This window comes from Manis pentadactyla, chromosome 10, assembly GCF_030020395.1.
Source record: "Manis pentadactyla isolate mManPen7 chromosome 10, mManPen7.hap1, whole genome shotgun sequence".
In the NCBI taxonomy this organism is placed as follows: Eukaryota; Metazoa; Chordata; class Mammalia; order Pholidota; family Manidae; genus Manis; species Manis pentadactyla.
The window spans coordinates 112,916,179-112,943,388 of record NC_080028.1 but is presented as its reverse complement, the minus strand read 5'-3'; the positions used below and the strand labels follow the sequence as shown (position 1 = coordinate 112,943,388).

General features: G+C 36.5%; 1 protein-coding gene across 2 annotated transcripts in view; it reads right to left on the bottom strand.

Moving 5' to 3' along the window:
* OTOGL (otogelin like) overlaps positions 1-27,210 on the bottom strand; it is a 139,585-nt gene that overhangs the window by 43,214 nt on the left and 69,161 nt on the right. For both annotated transcript variants that reach the window (XM_036912327.2, XM_036912328.2), the window contains 13 exons: positions 26,284-26,440; positions 25,666-25,692; positions 21,072-21,239; positions 19,283-19,561; positions 17,257-17,374; positions 13,078-13,157; positions 12,700-12,768; positions 5,990-6,063; positions 4,882-5,059; positions 4,489-4,631; positions 4,226-4,249; positions 4,049-4,141; positions 1,898-2,087 (listed from right to left, as the gene is read on the bottom strand). In XM_036912327.2, coding sequence (XP_036768222.2) covers positions 1,898-2,087; positions 4,049-4,141; positions 4,226-4,249; positions 4,489-4,631; positions 4,882-5,059; positions 5,990-6,063; positions 12,700-12,768; positions 13,078-13,157; positions 17,257-17,374; positions 19,283-19,561; positions 21,072-21,239; positions 25,666-25,692; positions 26,284-26,440 — 1,600 coding nt within the window. The remainder of the gene's footprint in view (positions 1-1,897; positions 2,088-4,048; positions 4,142-4,225; positions 4,250-4,488; positions 4,632-4,881; positions 5,060-5,989; positions 6,064-12,699; positions 12,769-13,077; positions 13,158-17,256; positions 17,375-19,282; positions 19,562-21,071; positions 21,240-25,665; positions 25,693-26,283; positions 26,441-27,210) is intronic.

Genomic DNA, 27,210 nt, shown 5'->3' with positions numbered 1-27,210 from the left:
AGTGCAAAGCTAAGGGAAGTACAGAGAAATGGACCCAGAACTCGAACTTACCTGAATCCCACCCTACATTGACATGTTATCTTAATTCCCAAGGATCTGGCTATAAAACATAGGAATTAAACTTTTTTTCCACTATCAAATCGAAATCCTCAAGCAAGTATATCAATATCACAAATGTTACTGCTACCATAGTTGCCTCATCCTTATAAATATACAAGGGACTGCATCCAATGCAAAAATTAAAAAACAACAAAAGTCAAGTGACGTGAACTACGCCATAAAGCAAGTACTTTCTTTTTAAGTCTTAACTCTTGGAGAATGGTAATTTCTATGCTTCATTGCCACTCCAGCCACCACCCCAGCAGACTTCACAGTGCTACACAGAGCGAGGTGTTGATATAGACCTCCCTCTCGGCTGTCCATGCCCAGTTTGGATCACATGCTTTTTCACTACAACTTTTTCGGCCAGCACCCAGCCTAGTAGTTATGACAAAACAGATCTCCCTCTAGTGAACCACCCGTCTCCCACTGCAAAGGTCATGAGGTTTAGGGGTGACCCTTGGTTAGCAGGAAGATGAACCTTTCTCTGCAGTGCTTAGTTAAGAATCCAGTTAGCAGAGTGTCTCCATGAAAGTCTGAGCTGACAAGGAAGGAGGGAAAAAATATGAAAATCAAAATAAATCATGGCACACAGAAAAATCATAAGAAGGAATATGCATCCCCAAAGTCTCTGACTTATTACTCAATAACTATTGAGTTATGTATGATCAATACTCTATATACTAATAATAGCTTTTTCCCCAGTAATAACCTTTCATCACCATAGAAGTTTGTGCTTTGTTTGGTATTTTCTAAATTGGCACAGAAATATGTAAACCACTTTAACCAAGCTTTGCCCTAAATGATTTATGGAATAAATTTGGTATTGTTTCATTGTTGAGGGCAAGGACTTAGTCTTATTTGTTCCTGAGTTGTTAGCTCTAAGCATTGTGTTAGACACTCAGAAAGTGATAAACTTTTATTCAATATTTAGTGAGATTAAAATAAACATATTTGTACTAAGCTAACATTTATTCATGGTGTGCATTAAGCAAGGTGTTAAGTGTTTTATACTAACTTTTACATTCAACTCTAAGAACTTCTTGAAGGTAGAATGTTAGTGTTCCCATTTTAAAGATGAGGAAACTGTGGGTCACTCAAGAGCACAAAGCTATAAAGGGGAGAGCTCCTGTTATACTTTGTAGCAAACACCAGTGAGTATTATTCTGTGCATTTTGGTATGCACCTAGAGGTATTTCTAATTTGTTTCCTTTGGCTTATAACTCTTTATGTGTCTATGTAACATATTGTGATATTAAACCTAGGTGTAAAGGTATGTCTGGATATTACACTTTATAATAAAACTGGGACAAATATTCAGAACATTGTGTTCCCTGTATATAACTTTCAAGGTGGCTTGAAGAACTATGTTTTCTCCAATATCAAACTTTAAAGAAATGAGGAAGAAATGGTTATTTAAGCCTTTAACCTTTCTGCACCTCATTTTACTACTTATAAATTAACACGAGTGCCTACTTATTAGGGCTATTGTTAGAATTGAATGAATTAACATGTGTAACATAATGTGTGGCAATTTATTAATGCTTAATAAGGATGAGCTACTTAGGGAAACAGTTTCAGAGTATTAGTGGTAAACATCTATTTCCATAAAATACCCAAATTGAGCTGTTTTTTTTCTTGCTTCTTAGCCCATTTATTGAAAGCCACCACTTCCTTCAGTATTTCACAGGGGAAACTTAAAGCGAACATCACATCTCATACCCAGAAAGGAGGGCAAAGCAGGGTAAATTGAACAGGACAAAGAATTAGAAATTGAGATTTGAAGAGCCGTACTCACCACAAAGTCCTTCTGTGTACGATGACAAGTTAAATCGAAAACTAAAGTGGATGTCTATGATCCCTGTGAGATGTGCCCACTTTATGATTAGCCCAGCAGGAGTGGTGATCACGTACATGGTACCAGAATCCTCTATGGACAGCTCTTGATTTGAAAAGGGCAAAGGCACAACAATAGAATCCACTTCCACCTAAAACAAAATAGTGTTTTCTTCTGTTAGAAAGTGTTTATGTTTAAATATATGCCTGTTAAAATTAGAAGAATTCAGATCATTCCATTTCCTCTGATTCAATACAAACTGTTTTTACATTTTTAAAATTTTATTTCTCTGCAGCTGTCATAGCTTCTCCTAAGTTCTAAGCTCTTCTGTTGTTCCTTTGCTGTGTCCTGCTATATTCAGTATTTATTCTAACCTCATTGCCCTTTGTTTTCTTCAAAACCTAACTCTCTTCTTATGTTATATATGCTTTCCTGTTTCCCTCAATATATGTGACTACAGCATTACCTACAAATATGAATTTAAGATAATAAAGTGATTTGCAGGATGTTTTCTTTAATCTGAGTCTTTGATCTTCTGAATCAGTGTTGAACTATAATGTTCCTAACGATCATCTGTTAAGCTTGGTAAAGATTCAGATTTCCAGCCATTCTATTTCCCAGGTTTGGATGGGATTCTGACTGTATTTTTAGCGTGTGCTTTTGGTCATACAAATGCAGGCAGCCTGAGGAGTTTTAAATGACAGCCATGACATGGAACCAGCAGTAAATTTGTTGAAGTAATGCCTCACCAACCACCCAATTTCTCATCTTTATATCTTCCTTATTCTACCGCCCCCAGGCTGAAATACCTTCTTCTTCCCTAGTTAATTTCTACTCATTCTTTAAGATTTATGTCAGGTGTCACCTCCTCCAGAGATACCTATTTGACCCTCCTATAAACTGCATTCAATGATCTGTTTCCATGTTATCTTGATCATAATTGTCACTATACCTCCTATTGCTTTCTACTTGGCAGATAACTACATTTATGCATCCCACATATGAATTAAGTTACTTGAGATCAGGGAGCGTGTTGTTTTATTTCATAAATTCTCACTAAATGATCCTTAAATAATTAGCTTTTATGACTGAAAAAATGACCAATGATGAGTTCAGCTTATGCCAAAAATAAGCCTTTTGGCCCAAATGCTCACAAAAACAGCACTGACCAGATTTGAGGTTAAATTTATTTCCCACCCACTTTCTGTTAACTATCAGCTTCATCAAAACCAAACGTATATACAGATGCTATCATCTGAAATATTTCTTTATTCATATATTTTGTCTTACTTGACATTAAACTTTCTAACATCCTTACTATACTATAGGCTTACTTTAATATTGTTTCCAGTCTAGAATGTATGGCCTGTGCTGAGACAGAATTTTTTCTGGAAAGCATATAACAGCTCAGCCATTTTTAGTAAAATCTTTACATTATTTTCTTACATTTTAGAGAGAGCCACTTAGATTGGAGTGAAGCATTTTACAGCTCACTCCTTCCAGTAAACATATTTCTTAGGATAAAGGCTTTTCCTGTAACATGAAATGCTTTCTTTCCAACCTTCTTATAATTCATTGTTCTTCCTCAGCTTATTTCAATAAACTTAAATAGTCCTTCATTTTTTTCTTATTTTAGCTTATTCACTGACAAATTAATGGTGTCCAAACACCATTAACTAAAAAACTAATACTTCAACTCCTTCCATTATTTTTCTCTTGTCGTCTTCATTCTGATATTCTTGGCTACTAATCTTTCAACATTATGATCCCTCTTTTTCACTATATTTCCATTTTGTCTACTTTGAAACACTAATGATAACTCAGACACTAAGAAGCCTCACTCACATTATCTGAGGTGGCCTCAGTTTATTTAATAGGTCATTACAGTTAATCTCACAAGGGGAGAAATATTTGTAACAGTTGGCACACTATGGAAAAAGAAATATAATATTAAGAAATACACTTTTTAGATTTGTCCATGAGAAGAATAATTAGACATCACAATGAAACTCCACTGATATGTTTAATTTTCTCTCTTTTTGGAAATAACTGTGTTTATGTAATATCTTTATTTCATTTAATGCAAGTATATTTTTGACTTTGTATTTTTACCTTTCTTGCTGCCCGATTGACAAGCATTTTATGTAGAGATGTTGTCAAATTTAACTTCTTAAAACAAAGTCCAGAGATTCTTCCAGAGGAAGCCTTAATTTGAAAAAAAATTAAAAGTTTATGGAGTTAAACATCAATAAACAGAAGGAATTTACTAAACACTTTGCAAATACTCACTGGCTTTTTCAATGAGTTTCCATTCTGAAAAAAATATAGAAAAACACGTTTAAAAGAAATACATTACTTCACTTTTAAAAACATTATTTGGATTCATATTACATGCTTCTAATATATTCACATGAAACATGTTTTGTTTAAGTACCAAAAGATAAATCTCAGTGAGTTCTTGAGCCCCTTCTTACTCTGAGACTGTCTAATGTTGCAGTGTACCTTAGCTATAGATTTATGAAGAAATGACAAAAGGATGGATTATGACCTACCTGATTGATGGAACATTTTTCAATATGAGCAACTATGATTTCCCCAGGAATTCTTACTAAGATATAGGTAGCCATACTATATAATGCTGCATTGTTTCCATCAAACGTGATAATGCTCAGTTCTGACAGCATGGAACAGCGACCTAAGGGTCAGAAGTGGATTAAGTCTATTTAATTATTTATAGGTTTAGTAATAACTGTTTCTTTAAAAAATCTTTTAAATTTTTGTTATTATGTTAGTCAAGAAGCAACTTTAAAAGTTACATACTGGGAAGAAAAATCATGAATTGAGCAAAGAAAGTGCAATAATAACTCAGGCTTGATAAGTGACATAATCAGTTCAAAAATATAACAATCTCCCCCAGTTGAAAATTGACTGCCATGTAAACATACAAGGACATTCCCACTCGGGGCAGCAGATATCAGTGTTCACTTGAACAGGTCTCCCCCGGAAACCACAGTCAGGCATTTCCAAGTCCTTCGGGCAATGAAGGGACCAGTTATAGAGTGTCCATTCCATATCCAGGCATATATATTGGCTACAATTATAAACAGGATCAAATTGTTGAGGCTGTGAATAAAAAAAAGAAAATTATTGTTTTTTTTCTGCTCAAAAAATATTTTCAACTGTTTAACTTGTCATTCACATTGTACATTTCCCAAATACTAAGTTTTTGAAAGAGAAACAGTTAAAATTTCACTATGACTTCTAGTAGATGTATCCTCTCTAAAGTACTTGGTATGGACTTCATTTAAGCTTTGCCTTAATATTGATTTGATATCAGAATTGCCCATATACTCAGACATCTGAGCAAACTGAAGTCTTGTCCCAAATTATCTAGGTTAGTGTGTCACAAGCAGACTTATACAGTGGCAGTCAACCTTTCATATAATGTTATGTAAAGATATGTTGTTCAGCCAAAGAGGTAAAAATACGAAGTTAAAAATATACTTACATTAGATGAATTAAAGAAATTACATAAACGTAATTATTTCCAAAAAGAGGGATAATTAAACATGGTGAGGAAAACTCCACAATGGAGTTTCATGGCTACTGTATCACATCTTGGCTTGACTAGTTCAATTACTTGACTAGCAATTAAAAGCTCTGGGGTTCAGTTACTTTTTCCTTTCACTTGCCAATGTATCTTTGTCATCTGGCAGTGGCTAGCATATGGCAACTGCTTGATAAATTATTTTGAATGCCTGACTTAAAGAGAAGCTCACACTAGATGATTTTTTATTTCAGAATTACACTTAAGACTTCATTTGAATTTTATCTGTTTCTCTTAATGTGACCAGAGTCCAGTTAATAAGAAATATCTGAATTAGTTAAGAATATACAATTGTTAAAATGTAATGCATATTTCTTATAATTTTTTAGCAAAGAGACTAGAAAGTATAGCAAAAGAAGTTTCATAGCATGTGATTAGTGATACAGACACTTGAACAGATGCTATAATGAAATTACAAATAGATAGACTAGATCACCCAGTCATACCTCACATTCCAAGCCTGTTGTGGGTGTTAGCATGTCAAACACAGTGAAGTCTGATGGAGTAATCATTTCTGGAACTGTTAGGAATGAGGATGTCCTTCCATTAGTGAAATGGCAGTCATCATATATTCAATACATACGTGGTATAAATTGTGCTAATACGTTTTATATAGATTGTTTTATTTGTCCTCACAAGAGCTTTATGAAGTAGATTATATTCTTATCATTTTACAGATAAGAAAACTAAGGTATAAAGAGGTCAGTTGGTAGGTGTCATAGGCAGAATTTGAGCTTAGGAATTCTTATTCCAGAGCCCTGGCTTTTAACCACCATTTTATAAACATCTTCACAGTCATGATAGTGTCAAGACAATTGTTTGAAAAGGTGAAATACCAGTGGTATCACTAATGATTGCTCATGAGCTACTAAGTGTATTGCATTTTGAAAATAAGCAGTAGGGCTGTCTTATGTCCCTTGGTGAACCTCTATAATGTGATCCTTGTGAGCAGAATACATGGAACTGTGAACCACAGGGAGAAAAGCCCAGTTGGTGGGTAGGGTGTAGGAGTGTTCCATGGAAAGGGAAGATCTGATTGGTAAACACATTTGTAAGGCACCTTCCAAAGCTTTTTGTCAGTACTACAGTATCTCTAAAGTATTCAAAGTCTAAAGGACTATAGACGAGCCAAAACAAATGGCTGAAATTTTGTCTAGCTCCAACACGGCATCCATCACTGACACCATCTAAAAATGGCTGCACAAAATTAGTATTAGTATTAAATATAATACCTGAAACTATAAACTCCTAGAAGAAAACAGAGGCAGTACAGACTTTTTTCCTTGATATGTCTCCCCTGGCAAGGGAAAAAAAAGCAAAACCAACCAAACAGGACCACATCAAACTAAAGAGCTCTGCACCGTAAAGGGAGACCTCAACAAAATGAAAAGGCAACAGCATGGGACAGTATGTTGGCAAATGACATATGTGATAAGAGGCAAATATCCAAAATACATCAAGAACTCATAGAACTCAACACCTCCTCAAAAAATAAAGAACAAATAATGCAACTTAAAGATGGGCTGAGGACTTGACATTTTCCAAAGACATACAGATGGCCAACAGACAAATAAAAAGATGCATAAAAAACATCATTAATCACCAGGGAAATGCAAATCACCACAATGAGATATCATCTCACACTAGTAAGAGTGGCTACTATTAACAAGATAAGGAATAACAAATATTGGTGAAGACATAGAGAAAGGGAAGGTTCCTACACTGCTGGTGGGACTGTAAATGGGTACAGCCACTATGGAAGGCAGTGTGGAGATTTCTCAAAAAACTAAAAATAGAAACATCATACCACCCAGCAACTCCATTTCTGGGAATTCACCCAAAGTAAACAAAATCACTAATTCTGAAAGATACATGTTCTCCTACGTCCTTCATTGCAATATTTAACAATAGCCAAAACATGGGAGCAATCTAAATGTCCATCAACAGGTAAGTGGGCAAAAAAGATGTGGTACATACATACAGTGGAATATTGCACAGCCACAAAAAGAATGAAATCTTGACATTTGCAACAACATGGATGGACCTAGAGGTTAGCATGCAAAGTGAAATAAGTCAGACAGTGAAATGCCATGGGATTTCATTTGTATGTGGAATATAAAAAATAAAACAAATGAACTAACAAACAAAGCAAATATAGATTTACAGACCCAGAGAACAGGCTGGTGGTTGCCATAGGGAAGGGGGGTGGGTAGATGGGTGAAATACGGGAAGTGGGAAGAAATTAGTGAGAACGGTTGCTATCTTGATCTGGGTGAAGGTTATGTAAGTGTATACACAAGGCAGAATTCATCAAGCCGTGTCCTAATATTTATGCATCTTATTATATGTACCTTAATATTTTTTTAAATTGTGAAAAAAATTCTGATAACTTGAGAGGAAAATAAGTTTTTTAGATGTTTATACTAGTTTCCTATTGCTGCTGTAACCAATTATTACAAATTTCATGGCTTTAAACATAACCAATTTATTATCCTGTGGTCCTGGAGGCCTGCAGTCCTAACATCAGAGGTATCTGCAGGGCTGCATTCTTTCTGGGGCTCTAGGGGGGTATCTGTTTCCCTTTCCAACACTATGGATTGCCTGAGCACTTTGGGTCACGGGCCCTTCCTTCATCTTCAAACCCACAGCATAATATCTTCAAATCTCTCTTCCTCCCCCTGTTTCTCACTCTCTGTTTGTCTCTCCCCTCATCAGGTCCCTTCTCTGACTCTGACCTTCCTGCCTCTCTCTTCTTCTAAGGACTCATGTGATTACACTGGGTCCACATGGATAATCCAGAATAATTTCCCCATCTCAGGATTCTTAATCACATCTGCAGATCCCTTTGGCATGTAAGATGCCATATTCATAAATTCCAGGGATTGAGACATGGACATCTCTAGGGACCATTTTTCAGTCTCCTACAGTGACATAAAGGAGAACTTTCACTTTGTCAGTTAAATAAATTCTATACATAAACTTCACTTGGTATTTATTTTATAGTTGCTAATTTACAGAATAAAGTAGAACAAAATGCCCATTCCTTGTCCTTTGTGTAATGATGATATATTAGATGTTACATCTTCTAGAGAATGTGGTATTATTACAGATTTAAGTATTTCATTCCTATCGTCATAAACTTTTGAAGAATGGAATAAGAAACAAAGCTTTAGCCCATAACAAACACAGAGCCCTTGTAAATGGAAAAATTCTAATGACTAGGGAATGGAGTGGTCTCAGAAATGAAAGAGTCAATTGTTTTCTAAAATCACCAAATTGTTATAAGCATTGTCTGGCTGCAGAATTGTAATAGTCAAGTAGTCATGATAACTACAGTTTTGTATAAGTTTTGAAATTGGAAAATGCGAGTCTTACAAATTTGTTTTTATTTTTCAATATTGTTTTGGCCATTTCAGGGTTATTACATTTCCATATGAATTTAGGGTGAGTTAGTCAACTTGTACAAAGTAACTGGATTTTTATAAAGATTGCATTAAATTTGTATACCAAATTTAGTAGTAGTGCCATCTTAGCAATATTAATTCTTCAACCCAAGAACAGAGGATGTTTTTACATTTATTGTGATCTTCTAAATTCTTTGAATAATATTTTGTAGTTTTCATTGTACATCTTATACTTCTTTAACAAATGTACTATATTTTATTCTTTGTTGATGCTACTCTAAATGGAACTGCTTTCTTCATTTCACTTTTAGACTATTCATTGCCAGCATATAGAAACACAATTGATTTTTGTCTATTGATCTTGTTTTCTACAATTTTGTTGATTTTTTATTATTTGATCATGTATTAGTACTAATAGGTCTTAGTGTATTCCTTTGAATAATCTATATACAAGATCATGCCATATAGAAATAGAAATACCCTGACTTTCAGGGTAATTGTCTTACCCCTGAGGGTTATGGAGTATAAGTCATATCCCCTACATATAGACAGTGGTGGTTTAGTTTTAGATGTATATGCTATATGTTGAATATTGATTTGGGGGATATTAGAGAATTCAAAGTAGACAACATACTTACTAGAATTAACAGTTTATATCCTGGATACTGAGAAGTTTAACCTTATTCATAGGCTTAATCCTTCCAAAGATTAAATGATGTAAGAAAATTACTTCCAGGCCCTCCCAAAATATGTTCTTATGATATTAGATTCACTGATGCTTAAAATTCTGCAACAGGAAAGCACGTCCTCATCTTAACAAGGGTAATGAGAACCTCTCCCTATAAGCATTCTTACAAGGATTTAAGGTGTGGAAAGTGCTTAGTCCATTACCTGGTAAATAAAAGGTATTCAATAAATGGTAGTCAATGAGAACAGTGATAATAGTGATGGTTTTAGTGATGCTGTTATTTTGAATATGTCACAGGACTTCTTTAAATTTTTAATGATTTGCTACAGCCTTCAGAAAAAAGAAATCCAACTTCTTGCCATGGACAAGAAGAGGTAAAAGACCTATACCCTGAGAACTATAAGACACTCATGACAGAAATTAAGGAAGACACCAATAAATGGAAATACATCCCATGCGCATGGATAGGAAGAATTAATATTGTCAAAATGGCCATCCTGCCCAAAGCAATCTATAGATTCAATGCAATTCCTATCAAAATAACAACAGCATTCTCCAATGAACTAGAACAAACACTTCCAAATTCATAGGGAACCACAAAAGACCCTGACTAGTCAAAGCAATCTGAGAAGGAATAAATCTGGGGGAATTACACTCACCAACTTCAAGCTCTACTACAAAGCTACAGTAAACAAGACAATTTGGCACTGGCACAAGAATGGGCCCATAGATCAATGAAATAGAATAGAGAGTCCAGATATAAACCCACACATACATGGCCAATTAGTATATGATAAAGGAGCCATGGATATACAACACTGTAATGACAGCCTCTTCAACAACTGGTGTTGGCAAAACTGGATAGCTGCATGTAAGAGAATGAAACTGGATGACTGTCTAACTCCATACACAAAAGTAAACTTGAAATGGATCAAAGACCTGAATGTAAGTCATGAAACCATACAATTCTTAGAAAAAAACATAGGCAAAAATATCATCAATATAAACATGAGCAACTTTTTTCTGAACACATCTCCTCGGGCAAGGGAAACAAAGGCAAAAATGAACACATGGAACAACATCAAACTAAAAGGCTTCTGTACAGCAAAGGACACCATCAGCAGAACACAAAGGCATCCTACAGTATGGGATAATATATTCGTAAATGACATATCCGATAAGAGGTTAACATCCAAAATATATAAAAAACTCACATGCCTCAACATTCAAAAATCAAATAACCCAATTAAAAAATGTGTGAAAGATCTGAACAGACAATTCTACAAAGAAGAATTTCAGATGGCCAACAGGCACATGAAGGTGCTCCACATCGCTAATCATCAGGGAAATGCAAATTTAAACCACAATGAGATATCACGTCACACCAGTTAGGATGGCCAACCTCCAAAAGACAAGGAACAACAAATCCTGGTGAGGATGTGGAGAAAGTCGTACATTCCTGCAGTGTTGGTGAGACTGTAAATTAGTTCAACCATTGTGGAAAGCAATATGGAGGTTCCTCAAAAAACTTAAAATAGAAATACCATTTGACTCAGGAATTCCACTCCTAGGAGTTTACCCTAAGAAAACAAAAATCACAGATTCAAAAAAACATATTCACCCTTATGTTTATTGTGGCACTATTTACAATAGCCAGTTCATGGAAGCAACCTAAGTGTCTATCAATAGATGAATGAATAAAGAAGATGTGGTACATGTATACAGTGGAATTCTATTTAGTCCTAAGAAGAAAACAGATCCTACCATTTGCAACAACATGAATGCAGCTAGAGGGTATTATGGTCAGTGACATAAGCCAGGTGGAGAAAGACAAGTACCATATGATTTCACTCGTTTATGGAGTATAACCACAAAGCAAAAACTGAAGGAACAAAACAGTAGCAGACTCACAGACTCCAAGAAGGGACTAATGGTTACCAAAGGGAAAGGGTTTGGGGATGGTGGGCGGGAAGGGAAGGAGAAGGGGATTAAAGGGTATAATAATTACACACATAATTAGGGGGGCACAGGGAAGGCAGTATAGCACAGAGAAAACAACTAGTGACTGTAGCATCTTACTACGTTGATGGACAGTGACTGCAGTGGGGTGTGGGTTGGACTTAATAATATGGGTGAATGTAGTATCCACAATGCTGCTCATGTGAAATCTTCATAAGGTTATTCATCAATGACACCTTAGTAATAATAATAGAAAAAGATATACTGCCTGCTTCAAGTCCCTCCCTGTGACATGGTCTCTCTCAGTTCCTTTACTTTGCATATGCTTCTCCTTCCAGCCAGAACACAGTTACTCCTTGCAGCCTATCCGACTCTTAGCTCCTGTTACCCTCCTGACCACACCCCCAAGTAAGTATGACACCTCTCCTGATTGCTGCTTGTACTTACCCCTCTTGCAATATCACAATAGCTTACAGGCTATAGGCAGCTTCAGGGTGGAGACTTGTCCACCGTTTCCCCTTTCACCCACCAGTGCCAAGACAGTGTCTGGCAGAGATGACAAAGCTTGTCAAATAAATTAAAAGAATAAATATCCAAAATTTCTAAATTATAATTTCAGGAGAAATGATACATTAAGTTTGTCAAGCCTCACTGTGAATGGATTTATTAAATCCTTTCCTGAGAGATTTCATAGTGAGCGGGAGAAGATAGGGTAGGAAGCCCCAGAATGCCTCCTCCAGAGGATGGGACACAACGCGGGGATGACAGTGGAGGCGCTGAAGGATGATGTCATTTGCCTTAGTATCTCTTTAGAATCAGCCTATCACTGTGAAAATTTAAGCAGGATTTAGTGAAACCTAAATTCTAGGCAAAAGTGTGATGGAAGTCCTTGTACATATACCAATTAAAATAGAGGAAGAGGTGGACCTAATGCAGAAGCCATTCAGAAATGTGGCACTCTGAGTTCCTGAACAACCACTTAATGAAATGGACATGTCTTCTGGGTTTTCCAGTCAGTGGGATAGTACTAATACCAGAAACTACGGAGTGTGCCCAGACTTAAATTATGAAATGCTAATATTAGTGCCTAAAATTGTAACACTACCTATAAACATGAGTAGAAATGGCTTACCTGTTGTCATTAATTCTGGTTCTGTGGGAATCAGAGGTATGCCTACAGAGAAAGAAAGAAAGATACCCTTCCTTAATCGATTCTGCTAAGTGAGGCCCACAGACCCCATATAGTAATCTTTAGCTTCAAGGAGAACGTTTTGGGAGGGAGATCACAGGAAGCATGTTAGAGGGAAGATTTACATAGTTTAGAAAGTAATTAGAAACAAAACCTATGGGAGGGATACTGAAGAAGGCTCTTCAGAAAGTTTACTTTCTGTCTAAAACTTCTGTTTACAACCACTTGCCATTATAGAGAAAAAATATTCAAGTGCTTCATTTTTAGAATAAATTAAGCAAAGTTCACACTTACAGTCTCCTGGATAAACACATTTGAGGGTGACCTCATCAAGAATCATATTTTTAGGGCAGTAGGGCAAGCATCCTTCAACCCTTAACATAAAAAAAAAATCAGAGTGAAGTTTAAAATATAAAACAATACTGCACTTAATATATGCACCTAAGATGTATTTTGCTTAAAATCCTTCGACTCTCCTTGTCAAGAACTGAGACATCTTCCATTTGCTGCCATCCCACCAAATCTCATTTGATGAAATCACAAACTAGTGGGCATATAGGGATGTAATTCATGATTAAGGCAGCATTTGAACACAGAACATTCCAAGAATGCATTTGTGCTTGGAACACACAAAAGCCATGGTCTATAAAACAGTGAATATGGAAGATAATTTAACATGATTTTAATCTATATTTGTTGTACTACTTTCCACTCCTATTCTCTCCCATATTCAAGCAGATAGGCACACTCTTTCAGCATCCTTGCTTTAAGGAGATTAGCAGAACAAAACAGAATCTTCAGTGGCTCTCCCACCTATTATTAAGCTCTAAACTCTAAACTCATATCAGATACCCAAACTTCTCAGATATTAGGAGTCTCTGAGCAGAGGGATGGGGGTGGGACAGGACTGCCATTCTCTGACCAGAGGCTGCCTCTCAGAGCATCTCTGACCCATGCCCAGATTTGGGGTGCTGCCCTGGACAGAATGGTTGCATGTGAGCCTAAGGAGGATGGATTTCAAGCTCCAGGACATCTGGTCCTTGTAAGGATCCCAAGCTCTTATGCATGTGGCACAGAAGCCAGGAAAAGTCCCACATTTAAAAAAATGATGGCTTGACAACACGAGCCAAAGACAGGAAGGACCATCTGGAATGTTTTCATGTAAGGGAATGAAGCCGAGATAATGAGTGAGATTACATTTTCCTTCTTGCCCATCTGGGCTCAGAGTCCCATTTATTCTGATTCAAAGGAAATAAATGTAACCCTTCATGTAACAACCGATTGTAAGAGAATCAATGCAAATATTCTTTTTTAAAAAGTCTTGTTTACCTGTCTCATAAACACACTAGCAGGTTGCAATAATATTTTTAATATTTTAAACAATTTCCACTTGCCTCATTAGTAAAGTAAATAATTTGAGCCAAAATTACTCAAGGCCTCTTTTCAACTCAGGATGAAAACTGATTTGACACCAGTAGTAAAGCGTTGCCACCAGAGGGCACTTGTTCATGGGAGGAGGTGGAGGCGACACATTTTAAAAACCAAGACAATTTCTTTTAACTTAAGGTACATTTAGCCATCCCTTGAATACCTCCCTCACAAATGATTTCTTTTTTCAATAAACAGTTTAGCTTATATAACTGATTATATATTTCATAAAATGAACTGGAATAACAAACTTAAACCAGTATATGATATTTCTCTTCCACTCTAAATTGTGTCATGCAAAAAAGAAAAATTAAAGTTATAGATTGTTGAAGAGTCTGGGGTGTGCTGGTTATTGTTAAACTAAATAAACATCACTTTTTTAAACAACTCAATTATTTTGCACTTTTTAATGCAAATCAAAACCACAGTCATCCTCTTAAAATATTTTCTGAACACCAGTAACTTATTCCTTTAAAATACCTTCATGGTTACATACTGCAGGTTCCTCTTTATTGTGTCAGCCAATTGACAATCTACTCAACTTCTGACTGATCAATATAATTTCTCAGGTGTAGAACAGTTCTTGTAAGAGATATATTACATAACAGGAATACCTAAATAGGCATACAGGCTTTAGGTATGCAGGTTGGCATCTTTTCTTGTAAAAGTTCCCCTTTCTGACTAGATATTTCTATTTTAAGAACTGCTGTGTTCCAGAAACTGCAGTTATTTAGAACAAGGGTGGTGGCTGTGTTGGGGACTTGGAGGAGGTGTGCAGGGCTATGTCCATGCTTAGTACATGAGTCTCCCCTCCAGGCTGCACATACAAGGAGGAGCAGTAATTAGGGGCCTCAGTGAAGGGCAGGGGAGGAGCAGAAAGGAGATAAGAGGTGATGATGGAGGTGAGAAACAGCGTGGCAGGGAGAAGTTTCACCCTGAATCACCCTGTCCAAACCGTTCCAAACAAGAAACTTCAGAATAGCTACAGACCAAACAATAGAAGCATTGTGGATCTGGGTTCAACCACACAGGAGACTGGCTATGTCACAAGAAGTAATAAAATCACTAAATCTAGCTCCATTTCCTCCCAGGGCCAGGGCCAGGGCCAGCCCAGCCCTCTGCGCTCTCCCTTCCTTCCTCACGCTGGGACCCCTGTTGCTTCCCTTCCCCTAGACGGCTTCCTCCCCAGGAGAGGCAGGACAGAGGTCTGTGAACATGAGGAGGCCAAGTGACTGCTGAAGGTATCTCCTTTTCAGGAGCCTTGGTTGTTTTTTTAAATCCAACTCATCTTTTAATAAACGAGTATAGTGGTTTTGAGAAACATTATTTAGGTTGTTTTTATTTTTAAGAAAATAAATAGAAATACATCTTCTCTCTGCTCCCACAGTACTTCAGGGTATAGAGGGTCCGACCCTGGCTCTGTGGGCCTAAAGACTGTGTGACGCAGGGCATATCGCGTAACATCTCTTTCTCAGCCGGCTCTCTCCCCTGAAAATGGAAATAATGAGATGACCCATTTTACAGCACTCAGCATAGTGTGTGTCACGCTGTGAAGACTTAAATGTGCTGGTTGTTGTCGTTATCCGTCCAGCGCTCTGCCCACGGTATTGTCAAGATCTGCTTTTGTTCCTCTCGCCTTCCTAAAGACCGTGAGCCCCCTGACAGAGGTGCTGCGTGTCATTCACTCATACGTCCAGGACTTTTTGTAGTATCAGTGTTTGTCATAGAGGAAAAGATAGAAAACCCCGAATAAAACGCCCCTATTCAAAATAGCCCCTCATACTATTGTTCCATTTCTCTGTTCTCTTTTACAGCAAAACAAAACAAAAACTTGTTTATACCCTCTGTCTCCCTGCTGCCTCCCCTGTTCCCAAGTTTGCCAAAACCAATGAGCAGGTTTTAGTCTCAAACTTAAAAATCCTCAAAACCAAATTCCTGACTTTTCATGAGAGCCGCTCTCACCTGACCTGCTGCTTACCTCAGTAACTGCCAATTCAGGCCTTCCGTTAAGCTGAATCATTTGAATTTTCTGAGAGCTGACCAGTTTTGACTTAAAAAAAAAATGGCGATTCATATTTCCACTTACAAACTGTGGAGGCCTAACCTGGAGTCTTTAACTCCTCTTTCAGAAATGAGAGTAAATCCATCAGTATACCTTACAGCCCAAAGTTCAAAACATATCCAGAATCTGTTCACATCCCATAATTCCCAGGGCTACCAACCTGTCAAGGGTCATGTCTTGTCCGTATCACTGACCACTTCTGCGTCTGACCTTCCCCTCCCAACAGTCAAACCAGACAGCCGAAGTAAACTTTTTAAATTGTAAATCAGATCATGTCACTCTCTTCTGCCCCAAATACACCAGGACATTACACAGAGAAGAAGACTAAGTTCTCACAATGGCCACACGGCCTGGTAAGACTCGCCCCCACTGTAGTTCTCTAGTCTCATCTCCCACCCCTCTCAGTTTTGCCCACTTTGCTCTGACTGACTCCCTTGATCATCCTCAGACACCCCAAACACATGCCCACTCCAGGAACGCGCACCGTTCTCAGACTGGAAGGCTCTTTCCCCAGATGTCCCGTGCACAGTTCCCTCCCTTCCTTCCGACCTCTGACCACATGCTGCCTCGTCAGTGTGGTGTTCCCTGTCCGCCCTGCATTAATTAGCAAACACACACATGTCTTATGCTCCTTCTCCCCCTCTCTTTCTTTCCTTTCCTCCATCACACATATCTCTAACAATAATACTGTGTTATATATGTTTTTATTTGTTTATTCTCTGCCTCAACCCAACAAACCATCAGCTACATGAAGGCAAGTACTTTGTTCCATGCAGCACTGTATCCCTGAGGCTAGAAGCATGCCTGGCACATAGCAGCCCCTCAGTGACTATTGCTTGAGTAAAATGAGATAAATTCGTGGGATGAGTATATAACACATACAAGTTATTCTTGTGGGCTTTTTTTTAAACCTAACAAAATTCACTGAGAGAAGAATCTGCTGATGCTGGAATTCACTCATTCAATGGTTAGACATGACTTACGGTGGAAGAAATGTACACGCCTGTGCATCAGGGTCACTGCATGTTTTAAAACAGGGAATGGCACAGGGCTCGTATCTCCATTCACACATCCTCCTGTAAGGCACAGCTGCTTGGATTTCTGGGGGGAAAAAGATAAGTTTAGATTGTGCATGCTTTTAATGTGCAGCTTGAAAAACACTGACCCTTCTTTGCTGTGGAATGCCGTGGAATGCAGTGGAAAAGACTGGGCTAGGGAAGAAAGCATGGTAATTGCTTGATGATAGAGCATTTCATGCTCAGGTTGAATATATAAATGTCTGTCTTCCAAAGATTTTAAAAAGCAGTCAGAGGAGGCCAAGGAAAGTTCTAAGTCTCCTTCCTTTCTTTACTTTTAGTGGGTTCTCACTGATCTGCATAATACTGCCAAACGACTTGCTTAGAATTTTGTTTTTTGCCATCATTTTACGTCCATTATTCTGTTTTTATCCTTGCAACAACCATGTTGAGTAGGTATTATTTTCATTTCATAAATGAAGGAATTGAGGCTCAGAGTACCCAAGCGGCTTGCCAAGTTCAGACAATGAGGACTATGGTCAGACCGAAGCCATGCTCCCCGACATCAGACCCAGAGAGAGCACCCCGTCTTTGTTCTCCTCACAAAACCTGGCACATTGTCTTGTCCATGGTAAGTATTCTCTGATGACAAAAAATAAATGAATGGATTTGAATAATACATGCTTATAGTCATAAAACCTCCCTTGACCGAAGTTTTCTCCCTCAAACTCTGTGAATATTCTGCCCTTCTTATGTCACAGAGGAGTCTGTCTACAGCTTTCTCTGAGGATGAGAGTGCCATACAGAGAGAGTTCAGGAAAAGGTTGTATTATCTCTGACTCTGGATATGGAATGCAGTCCAAGGTACGGGAAGGGAAATTTGACTTTTTGGAAGGTATCTATTCACCTAAAGGCTATAGAGACTGTGAGACCTGAGCTACTGGGATGGTGGGTCCTGAGAGAGGACTGGTTCCAAGACTAGAGCAGACCTCTATATAGAGTTTCCTAGTTCCGGAATCAAAAAAAAAAATCAGTCTCTGAGATTTTGAAGATGCCATTGACTGCAGTTGTCTGAAGCTCAGGTGGGGCCAATGGGTCTGGTTCTGTTGGAGAAAATTTCTAGATTGGAGGGGGAATATTTGTAAAGCTCAACTTTTAAGTAAATTCAAGTAAAAATGTAATATTCACTTTATAAAATATTGTATATGCATGTCAGTGACTCATTCTCATGAGAACAGGAATCCCTTTCAATAGACAAAACTGTGAAGCCTAATTTGAATTTTCTAAAATCCAGAGATGATCAAGGTGTGCAGAAATTTATCCACGAAAGCCAAAGAAAAATGGTTAGTTCTCTTAAACTAATTTAGAAGAGCTGGTTAGAGTAAAACAGCTTGTTGGGAGACCCAAGGTGTATATGCAGCTCCTCGGTTTTGAACGTAAAGCACAACTATTAAACATCAAGTGAGGCAGTGAGGATTCCTCCTTGGACTTTAGAAAATTGAACAGTTATAAAACTATAAAAATCTCTAGAAATAAGATCAGGCTTCTGCTGAAACAAGGAAATCCTTCAGAGGTCAGTGGAACCAGACACCCTAGTATTCAAAGGACAGAGATAAACATGTTGTCTTCATCATTAAGAATCAAGTTATTGAGAAGTCACCTTCTAGAAAAGAAATAGTAGAAACAAACACCTGACAAACATGAAATACAAGTGAGCTCTATTTCCCAGCTACAGGCAACACTGAACATAATAATTGGGGCAATAACTAAAAATAATATTTTTTAAGACTATTCTAAGCAACTTATCAATTAATTTAGGTATTACTATACCTGCCATTTTACAGAAGCATAAACTAAAGAACAAAGAGGTTAAGAAACATACAACTCTATTGACTTACACTCCATTAAAAATTATTTAAAAATGAAAACTCAATTACTATTCTGCCATTTTGTAAATTATCTATTCTTCTTTTGAAGACCTCAGGAAACATACCTTCTATGCTGAAACTACTTGAATGCTTAAATTCTTCAGAATCATCATATTTTGATGCTTTGACACTGTAGTCTGTGAATATGATGAAAAAGCCTTTCTTGCTGTATAATTCAAATGCACTGTACCCAGGAATCCAGAGACCTTGATGGTGGAAAAATGTGGCTCTCCGTTGAAAGGCTGGATTCGCCTTCCATAGTTGCAAACTAAGAGAGTCATCATCGTGGACACAGAGAAAATAGTTTGGCCTTTCAGCAGATTCCAAGGAAACAAGTACCAATGCTGCAAAACATAAGCAGTGTGTTTGACATATCCCTGGGCTCTCTGACCATGCTATGGAAGCACGTCAACACTGGCATTACAAAATGTATAAAGCTGACAGAAATAGCACTGCACAATTGCCAGGCATAATTTGTGCCAATCTCAAAGATTTCACAAATTAATTGTAAGATCTTGAAAAGAAAAGGTAGTATCTTAATGTAATGACTAACAGGGACAGCTCCAAAAAAAAAAATCAGTCTTCGATCACTTCTATGTTTAAATATTTTATCATGTCCTTGGGGGAAAAAAAATAATAATCAGTTTAGGACTCCAGAAGGTACAAGTAATTGAATGATTAATTGGACACATATTTGTACTTGCAAGGTTTAACATTTTCAAATACAGAAAACCTACAAATGGCTAAATTGGATGATAGAAAAGAATAAAAATACAGAAACAGATCAGTTTATGCATGTCACTGCATTTCAATAGTTTTAAATGAGCAAATGTTCTTGCAAGTGATCTTACTGCATTAAGGAAGACTATTTGCTCAACATTCTTGTCTATTTCCCAAGATATAATCAATGGCTAATGAACAACTACAAAGCATTTGGGGAATGTCATTGCTTTAAAAGTTTTCCTTATATTTGTAAAACCCTTAATATCAAAGTTTTCAGTTGATATTTTAGATTTAATTTATTACACCTTAATTCTTCTAGGTCTTAATTTAATTTAAATCCATTAGTATTTTTCTATTAAAAACATTAATTATTATAAACCATACAAAGAAGATCTCTTTCAAATCTAATACATGACTCCAAAGGTATTTATTATGTCCTAAAACTTGCAAGTCCCGCTGCTGAGCACTGGAAGATGCCAAGAAGAATAAAAGAGATCTTCATAAGGGAAAAAAAATACAGAACTAACATAGAAATTAGAAGTTCAGGCTGTGATAGGTGTCTTCATAGATTTAAAAGTACTAAGGAAGTTCTTTTTACAAGAAAGAAGCAGTTTATTCTATTGGAGAATCAGGAGATTTCTCAGAGTAAGTGAAAGTCAAATTCATTCATTCAGTAATATTTTCTAAGCTTATACAACACAACATGCATGGTTCTAAGTAGAGTTACTAGAGTAACAATTTGGCCCAAGCATCACCATATCAGAGGGGAACACTAGCCACCAGTCAGAACAGGTGCCAAGTGGATATGACCAGTATAAATCTACAGGTGCCAGTAAATATGGGGACAGACATGGCCACCTACAGATAACAGACTGTCCCATGACTGTCTAGACTCTATTTTACTTTTTTAAAATCTATCTTTTTTGATATCAAATCTCAATTTTTTTCTTTTATTTCCATCTGGCATTAAAGCTTCTCAAATGTTTGTTATCAGTGAACTATTTTTCAAAAATTGCAGATTTGCTGCATGGATAAATGAAAAAAAAGGCACATGTAAAATACAATTCTTTTTTCTCGCCTACCCTTCCCCCTAAAATAAAATTCTTATTTTCAGTTGGAAATTATACTTACATGATGCCTTCTCTTTGAAAAGACCTGGAGTCATCATAAAATTAAAAAATAAATTGCCATGAATACTAGTCCTTGGCAAAGAGAAAACACTTCTACTGGTCATATTGGCCCCCAGAACAAGGCCACTCTGCCCATAATTTGCCAGCATATATGGTCCTTCTCCAAGCCCTAGTTAAATGCAAATAAGAGAATTACCAGTTGGCATAGGATTTTTACATTTCAAGCTGCCACTTCAATGGAAAATTTTTCATGACCAAAAAAACTCCAAAAATTATTGAGCATTTAAATATTATTAATAAAATAACTGAACTCTTTTCAAACATAATATGATTTGGAATATGTACATACATATTTAGATTATGTAATTTAGAATATATACACACCACACACACATATATATATATACACACATACACATATGATATTATAGGCACACATGTAAAGCTGTACTTGATAAAAGTCTGATTTAAGCTTTCTGGGCCTCAAGTTTTGTCACCTATATGAAGAATTTTGTCGAGGTAACCTTCCACTCTAACATTCCAAGACTCTAATCTACTCTCTATAAATGTAAGTTCAGCTTTATCAATGGCCAGGTATTTTTGACAGTCTTCTAAAAATGTTGCACTGCATGAAAACAGAATTCACAGACATGACAGACAATATTTTACTGTTCTGTGAATTCTTGGATTTCAACAGTGAGGAATGTCTATAAAAAAGAAAAATTACATGAAGCTTAACAGAGAAGTTGAAGATATTTTTACTTATGCTATCATTTCCCATGCATTTAAGTGGTTCCATATAAAGGGAAAAATATTTACTCCAGTAAAAACCATTACTGTAGAACCAAATCTGAAACCCAGTCAGAATAATTTTTCTGCAAACCTCATCTTTTTTAAAGACACACATAAATTATAAATAAGTTCACTGACACTCAAAAAAGTTGACTTAGATTTTATGATATTAAATTCAGTTTACCTTCAACCCAATCTCTGCCATTTGATATTCTTAATATATCTGAGAGATTATAAAACTTTAAAGTTTCTTCTGAATCATCAAAATTAAGCTACATAATTGTCACCTGTATACTTTTTACAGTTGTATGTATATTTTTATGCTATAGGTTATGCAAAATGCTAATATACATGCTGTAGGTGTCAACCTAAAAGACTAATCTGGTCTTTTTTTACCTCCAACTTTTACCACAATGTTCCTTTGCAAGGTTTCTCTTAACATAGAAGGAAAAAGATGTTCAAAGAAATCTGAGGACTGGGTTATTGCTTTTTCAAGACTGAAGATCAGGCATAAGGGAGGGGAGAAGACCAGTGGATTTGAGGCTCAGCAGTCTTTCAGGTAGAAAGGAGAACAAGATCCAAAATCTCCATCCTGACAATGGGGAGAAGAGGCAGGGACTCGTCGGCAAGTCATCTCCAAGTGTTGTCCCCTCCTCCCGTAACTCATTTGGGCCGCCGAGCCGCTGGGAGACTTATCAGCCATGAGGAAAAGAGCTGTTTCAGGGATTTGGACACCTTGAGCAGAGAGAAAGCTTGAAGGAACTTTGCCCCCACGCCAGGCTGGCACTGAGCAGATACATTGGAGATTCTCTGAGCTGGCAGTGGCGGACGCCCTCTGCTGTTAGGAACGCACGCCGTGTGCCGTGCTTCTCCGAGCGCCCAGTCTACAACCAAAGAAACTGTATCACTCGTCTCCACACCTGCTGGCTCATTTTCCAGGGACAAGAGCAACACAAACTTCCAAGATGCAAATATACCTCAACTTTTAAATGTATCAATTTGTATAAATATGTAAATAATGTACAACTAAGTAGATATGTAAATTATAATGAGATACTATTCAAAATGAAGAAGACATATACAGCTACAACCTGAGGATTTAAATCACCCTTGTATTCAACAAAAGAAAAGGAGAAAGGAAATAGGCGACTAAACAACATCTCTGCCCTACAGCGTGAGTCCTTTAACTACAGCAACCTTAAGAGACGAATGAGTGCCATATGAGAATTCCATTCATATAAAATCAAAAGCTTCTGAATCGTTACCCAGTTGATTGATACTTTTGATCTACATTGTTTTCATGCATTTTCACCAGCAATTAAGAAACAAAATAGTTGATTTAATCATTAATTTTCTTCAAGAAGGAATATAATTTCACAGTCTGCCAAAAGTAATCATTACAATGATAATTTAAACACGATATTAGGCATGTGCTATCTGATACAATCACTCTGACCTTAAAATTTGCATACCAACTTTTAGCAGGCTATTGAAGTCCTTGCTCACCTAACAGCAACAACAATAAAATCTTTATATTTTTAATAAATGCCATAAAATGAACATGAAGATATTATATACAGTCTCTTGTTAAAGATTATTGAAATAATCTCAGCTGTAACCTCTGAATTCTCCAGCTTTCTAAATAATTTTCCTCTCACAGAATCACTAGGATTTATTTTTGCATTAGCTGTAAATATTGATAAATAACTTGATAACATAGTGTCCAGTATGTAGTAAGTAAAGGGAGAAAGATATCAGCCATGAATATCCAGTGGAGACTAGATACACTGACAATAACTGTGAAAGTATTTGGGGTGAAGCAAATTAAGAACCATCATTTAAAATTATTTTCTTTTCATGACTACTATCAGCAATCTCCACAATTTTATATCTCCCTTCGAACACCTGTCTTCCCTGCATTCTTTGCACAAATTTACTCTCCTTGGATGTCTGATGCTTTTCTCTGCTACTCTGATCATAGAAAACAGATTTCCCTGTTACTCCACTGACTCTATCAGTGTCTCACGAAGGCCAAATGCCGTGTTCACCCTCTGAGTATTAACCAACACAGTATCACAAATGAAACCAGAACTGGTTTGAAGAACCCTGTAACACATCAGAAAAGAGAGCCATCACAAGTTCAACAGACTTGTTGACAGAAAGCAAAATATACCAAGTAGTGAAAGGTGGAAATTCCACATTCATAAAAAATTCTGCTCCTGGATCCAAGAACTGCAGAAGAGACGCCAGAAAGCACAAAGGCACAGATGGAGATTTTTACAGCAGAGCTGTGTTAGGCAGGAATTCTTAAGTGAGGAAGTTATTGGGGCATTTCCTCAAGTTGATATCTGGGTACATTGTGTAGAGCACATGACAACCATGTGTGGTGACTCTTTTTGTAACAGCTCAGACAGTTTACAAACCACAGTTTACCTACCACATTCTTGGTGAGCAGATCTGGCAAGTTATTAACTACTTTGTCCCTCAAGTTCCTCCTCTGTAAAGTGTTCATGATAATACCTGCCTTACAGGCATATCTTGAAGCTTAAATTACATAATACAGGTGAATTCGTTAACCCAATCAAAGCTATTGTTACTATTCTTTTTTTTTTTTTTTAAGCAGAGTGAAAAGTTTTATTTGATTACATTCCAAGGGAGAAGCAGGCCAGAGTCAAGGTGGACAAAGGCCTATTGCTACTCTTCTTGTTGTTAATATTAATCAATGAGTCTCATTTTAAGCATGGCATCCAAATAACTGATGTGGAGTGTGTGGAAATATTTTGAGTTTGAGATTTTTAACTACCAGAGTTTTTAATGTTGCATTCTTTTCTTCCAACAAACTTCTGTAAATGTAACAAAAAGAACCAAAAATTAAAACATCTATTTTCTTTTTAATTTATTATTCCTATTTTTCTATCATTGTCTGACCTTCTTTGAGTGTTTATCAGGGACAGATTTCTCCCTGGTTCAGGAAGGCACCAAAAATGCCTTCAGTTAGTTGCTTGGGGTTTTCTCATGGCCCAGTTGTCCTCTAACTGTTATTCTCCACTGACTCACCAAGGGTGCAGTTTGTCCAGTCACCGACAGAACAGACACCTCCCCGGATCATCTTCCTTGCCTGGATTAGCGTGAAGGGCTATGCCTTCCTCATTAAGCAGGTTTGACAAAGAACAGGCTCCGATTCTGCTCTCATCTGGCTTTTTCACCAAGGATACAATTCTCTGTCTCACATCTGAGTTTGAGGCAGTGACTCCTCTTACACTTGTCATTGCAAATTTGGATACTTGATGGGGCTAGGAGATTTTAATTATTATTATTAAATCAATTAAGTTCTCATTCCAATAATATATAAATAATTATTTTTGCCTGTATTGATGACTAAATAAATTCCTGATATTATTATCATCACATTTATAGTTTGTTTCTTTGATTTCCATGACACAAAGTTTGAATAATGTCCACCTTTGTATATAATGGTAAGAGTTGCATTTGTAGATGTCTTTCATCCTCTTTACCTAAAAAATTAGCTAACTTCAATCATTCATTCCATCCTCCATTCATTCAAAAACTATTTATTGAAGCCATCCTGAAAGCAGAAAGCTTACTCACACACTCTTATTTCCCAGAGAATAAATTTTAACATAAATACTCAGAAATTTAGATGAAGTTTAGAAAGTAAAGACTTTCACTGAATTATATATCAAATCATGAACTACTGTTCCCAGCAAAAGTTGTTCAAAAACTTTTTAAATCTGAAAATACATCCAATAGAACACTATAGTGATTATTTAAATGTCACATACCTTCATTATAATATTCACAATCAAGTGCTGGAAGAAGAGAAAAAGAAATATTAAACTATTAAGAATCTGACTACATATCTGACTCTTTAAGAGTGATGTGTTGTAATTAATTAAATTTCATAACATTATTTTATAGATAGGCAAATATATCTGCCAATTTAGAAATGTCAACTGAAAGTGTTAAAATCATAAGCTGTTCTTCATTTGACTTGCTATCTCACAAGTAAATGAAAAGTTTTAAGAGCCAAATGTGAAAGCAAATTCAAAATGATGTTTTTAAAAGTCTGTTTTATATAATCAGAACAGTGAAACATCACAGCTACAAGAGGTGGGAGTCATAAACAACGTCCCTAAGGATGGTATATGAATAATTTAAAATAGTTCTAATGTTGCAGTGACAATGGTCAAACACACCCAGAAAAAGTTATCTCAAAGTTTTCTTTTTATAAATCCTTTAGGTCTACTACGATTTACCTGCATTGTCAAAGAAATATAAATGTAGTCATCTTAAAGAAATTCTTTCTATGAGCTCCATATTAGTTCTTGATAAGACAAGTACTATAGATTTGCTTACAAGGGTCCCACATAACGAAGTTGTTCTAAATATTAGGTACTCACAACAAACAGTGGATGGCCTCCAGTGAACTGACACCCCCTCCTGACAGCACTTGTAGGCATATGCTGCTACGCTGGTGCAAAAACACTCACAGTCCCCACCAAGATTACAGTGACATGTGTCTTCATGGCAGTTCTTGGCAAAAGAAGTAACATCAATCTGAAAATGAAGTGAAAGAAAGATGAATTAATTTCATGAATAACTAACCATGATTGATTCAAACTCAACCTTCTAAAAGAAAACTAACTGAAGAATTTTAAAATTTGGTATTATCAGTTTAGCACTGCTGCCTAAGGAGTTCCCAGTATCTCAGACTACTACTTTGCCCAAAGGAGAAAGGAATTCATTAGACAAATGTCCGATCGAAGAACTAGCAAAACAGGGAAAGGGATTAACAAGCAAACACATATAATCTCAATATCTGTAATGGAATAGGTTAATATTTTATAGAAATTTATTGTCTCATTATTGATATATTCACATGGCACTAAAAGATGCTTCTGTTATCTACTATACTTTTACTTGATTTTTGTGACGATTAAATGATATTTTAAACTTCCATTGAGACCTGTAATTATTAGGTTGGAAAGGCATTTGGAAATTTAAATTTCTAAATAAGTTACATTCCATTTTGTTTTCCCTCCCCCAAACCATCTTAAATGCATCACTAGTAATACTCGTAAACTAAACTTTGGGTCCAGGAGAAGAATACCCATTTAGCAATGTGCTCGGGAAAAAATTATATATGTATTTTTGTGTCTTTGATCAATCATTTATGCCTTTGATGATGTGTGGAAAAAAATGCATCATAAATTAGAACAGATTACTACAAATATGTACAAATCTATGCTGTTAAATAAAATGGCGGGAGAAAGTAAACCAGCTAAATTCATCCCTTCCACAGGAAAACAAACAAATGTGGCTCCCTA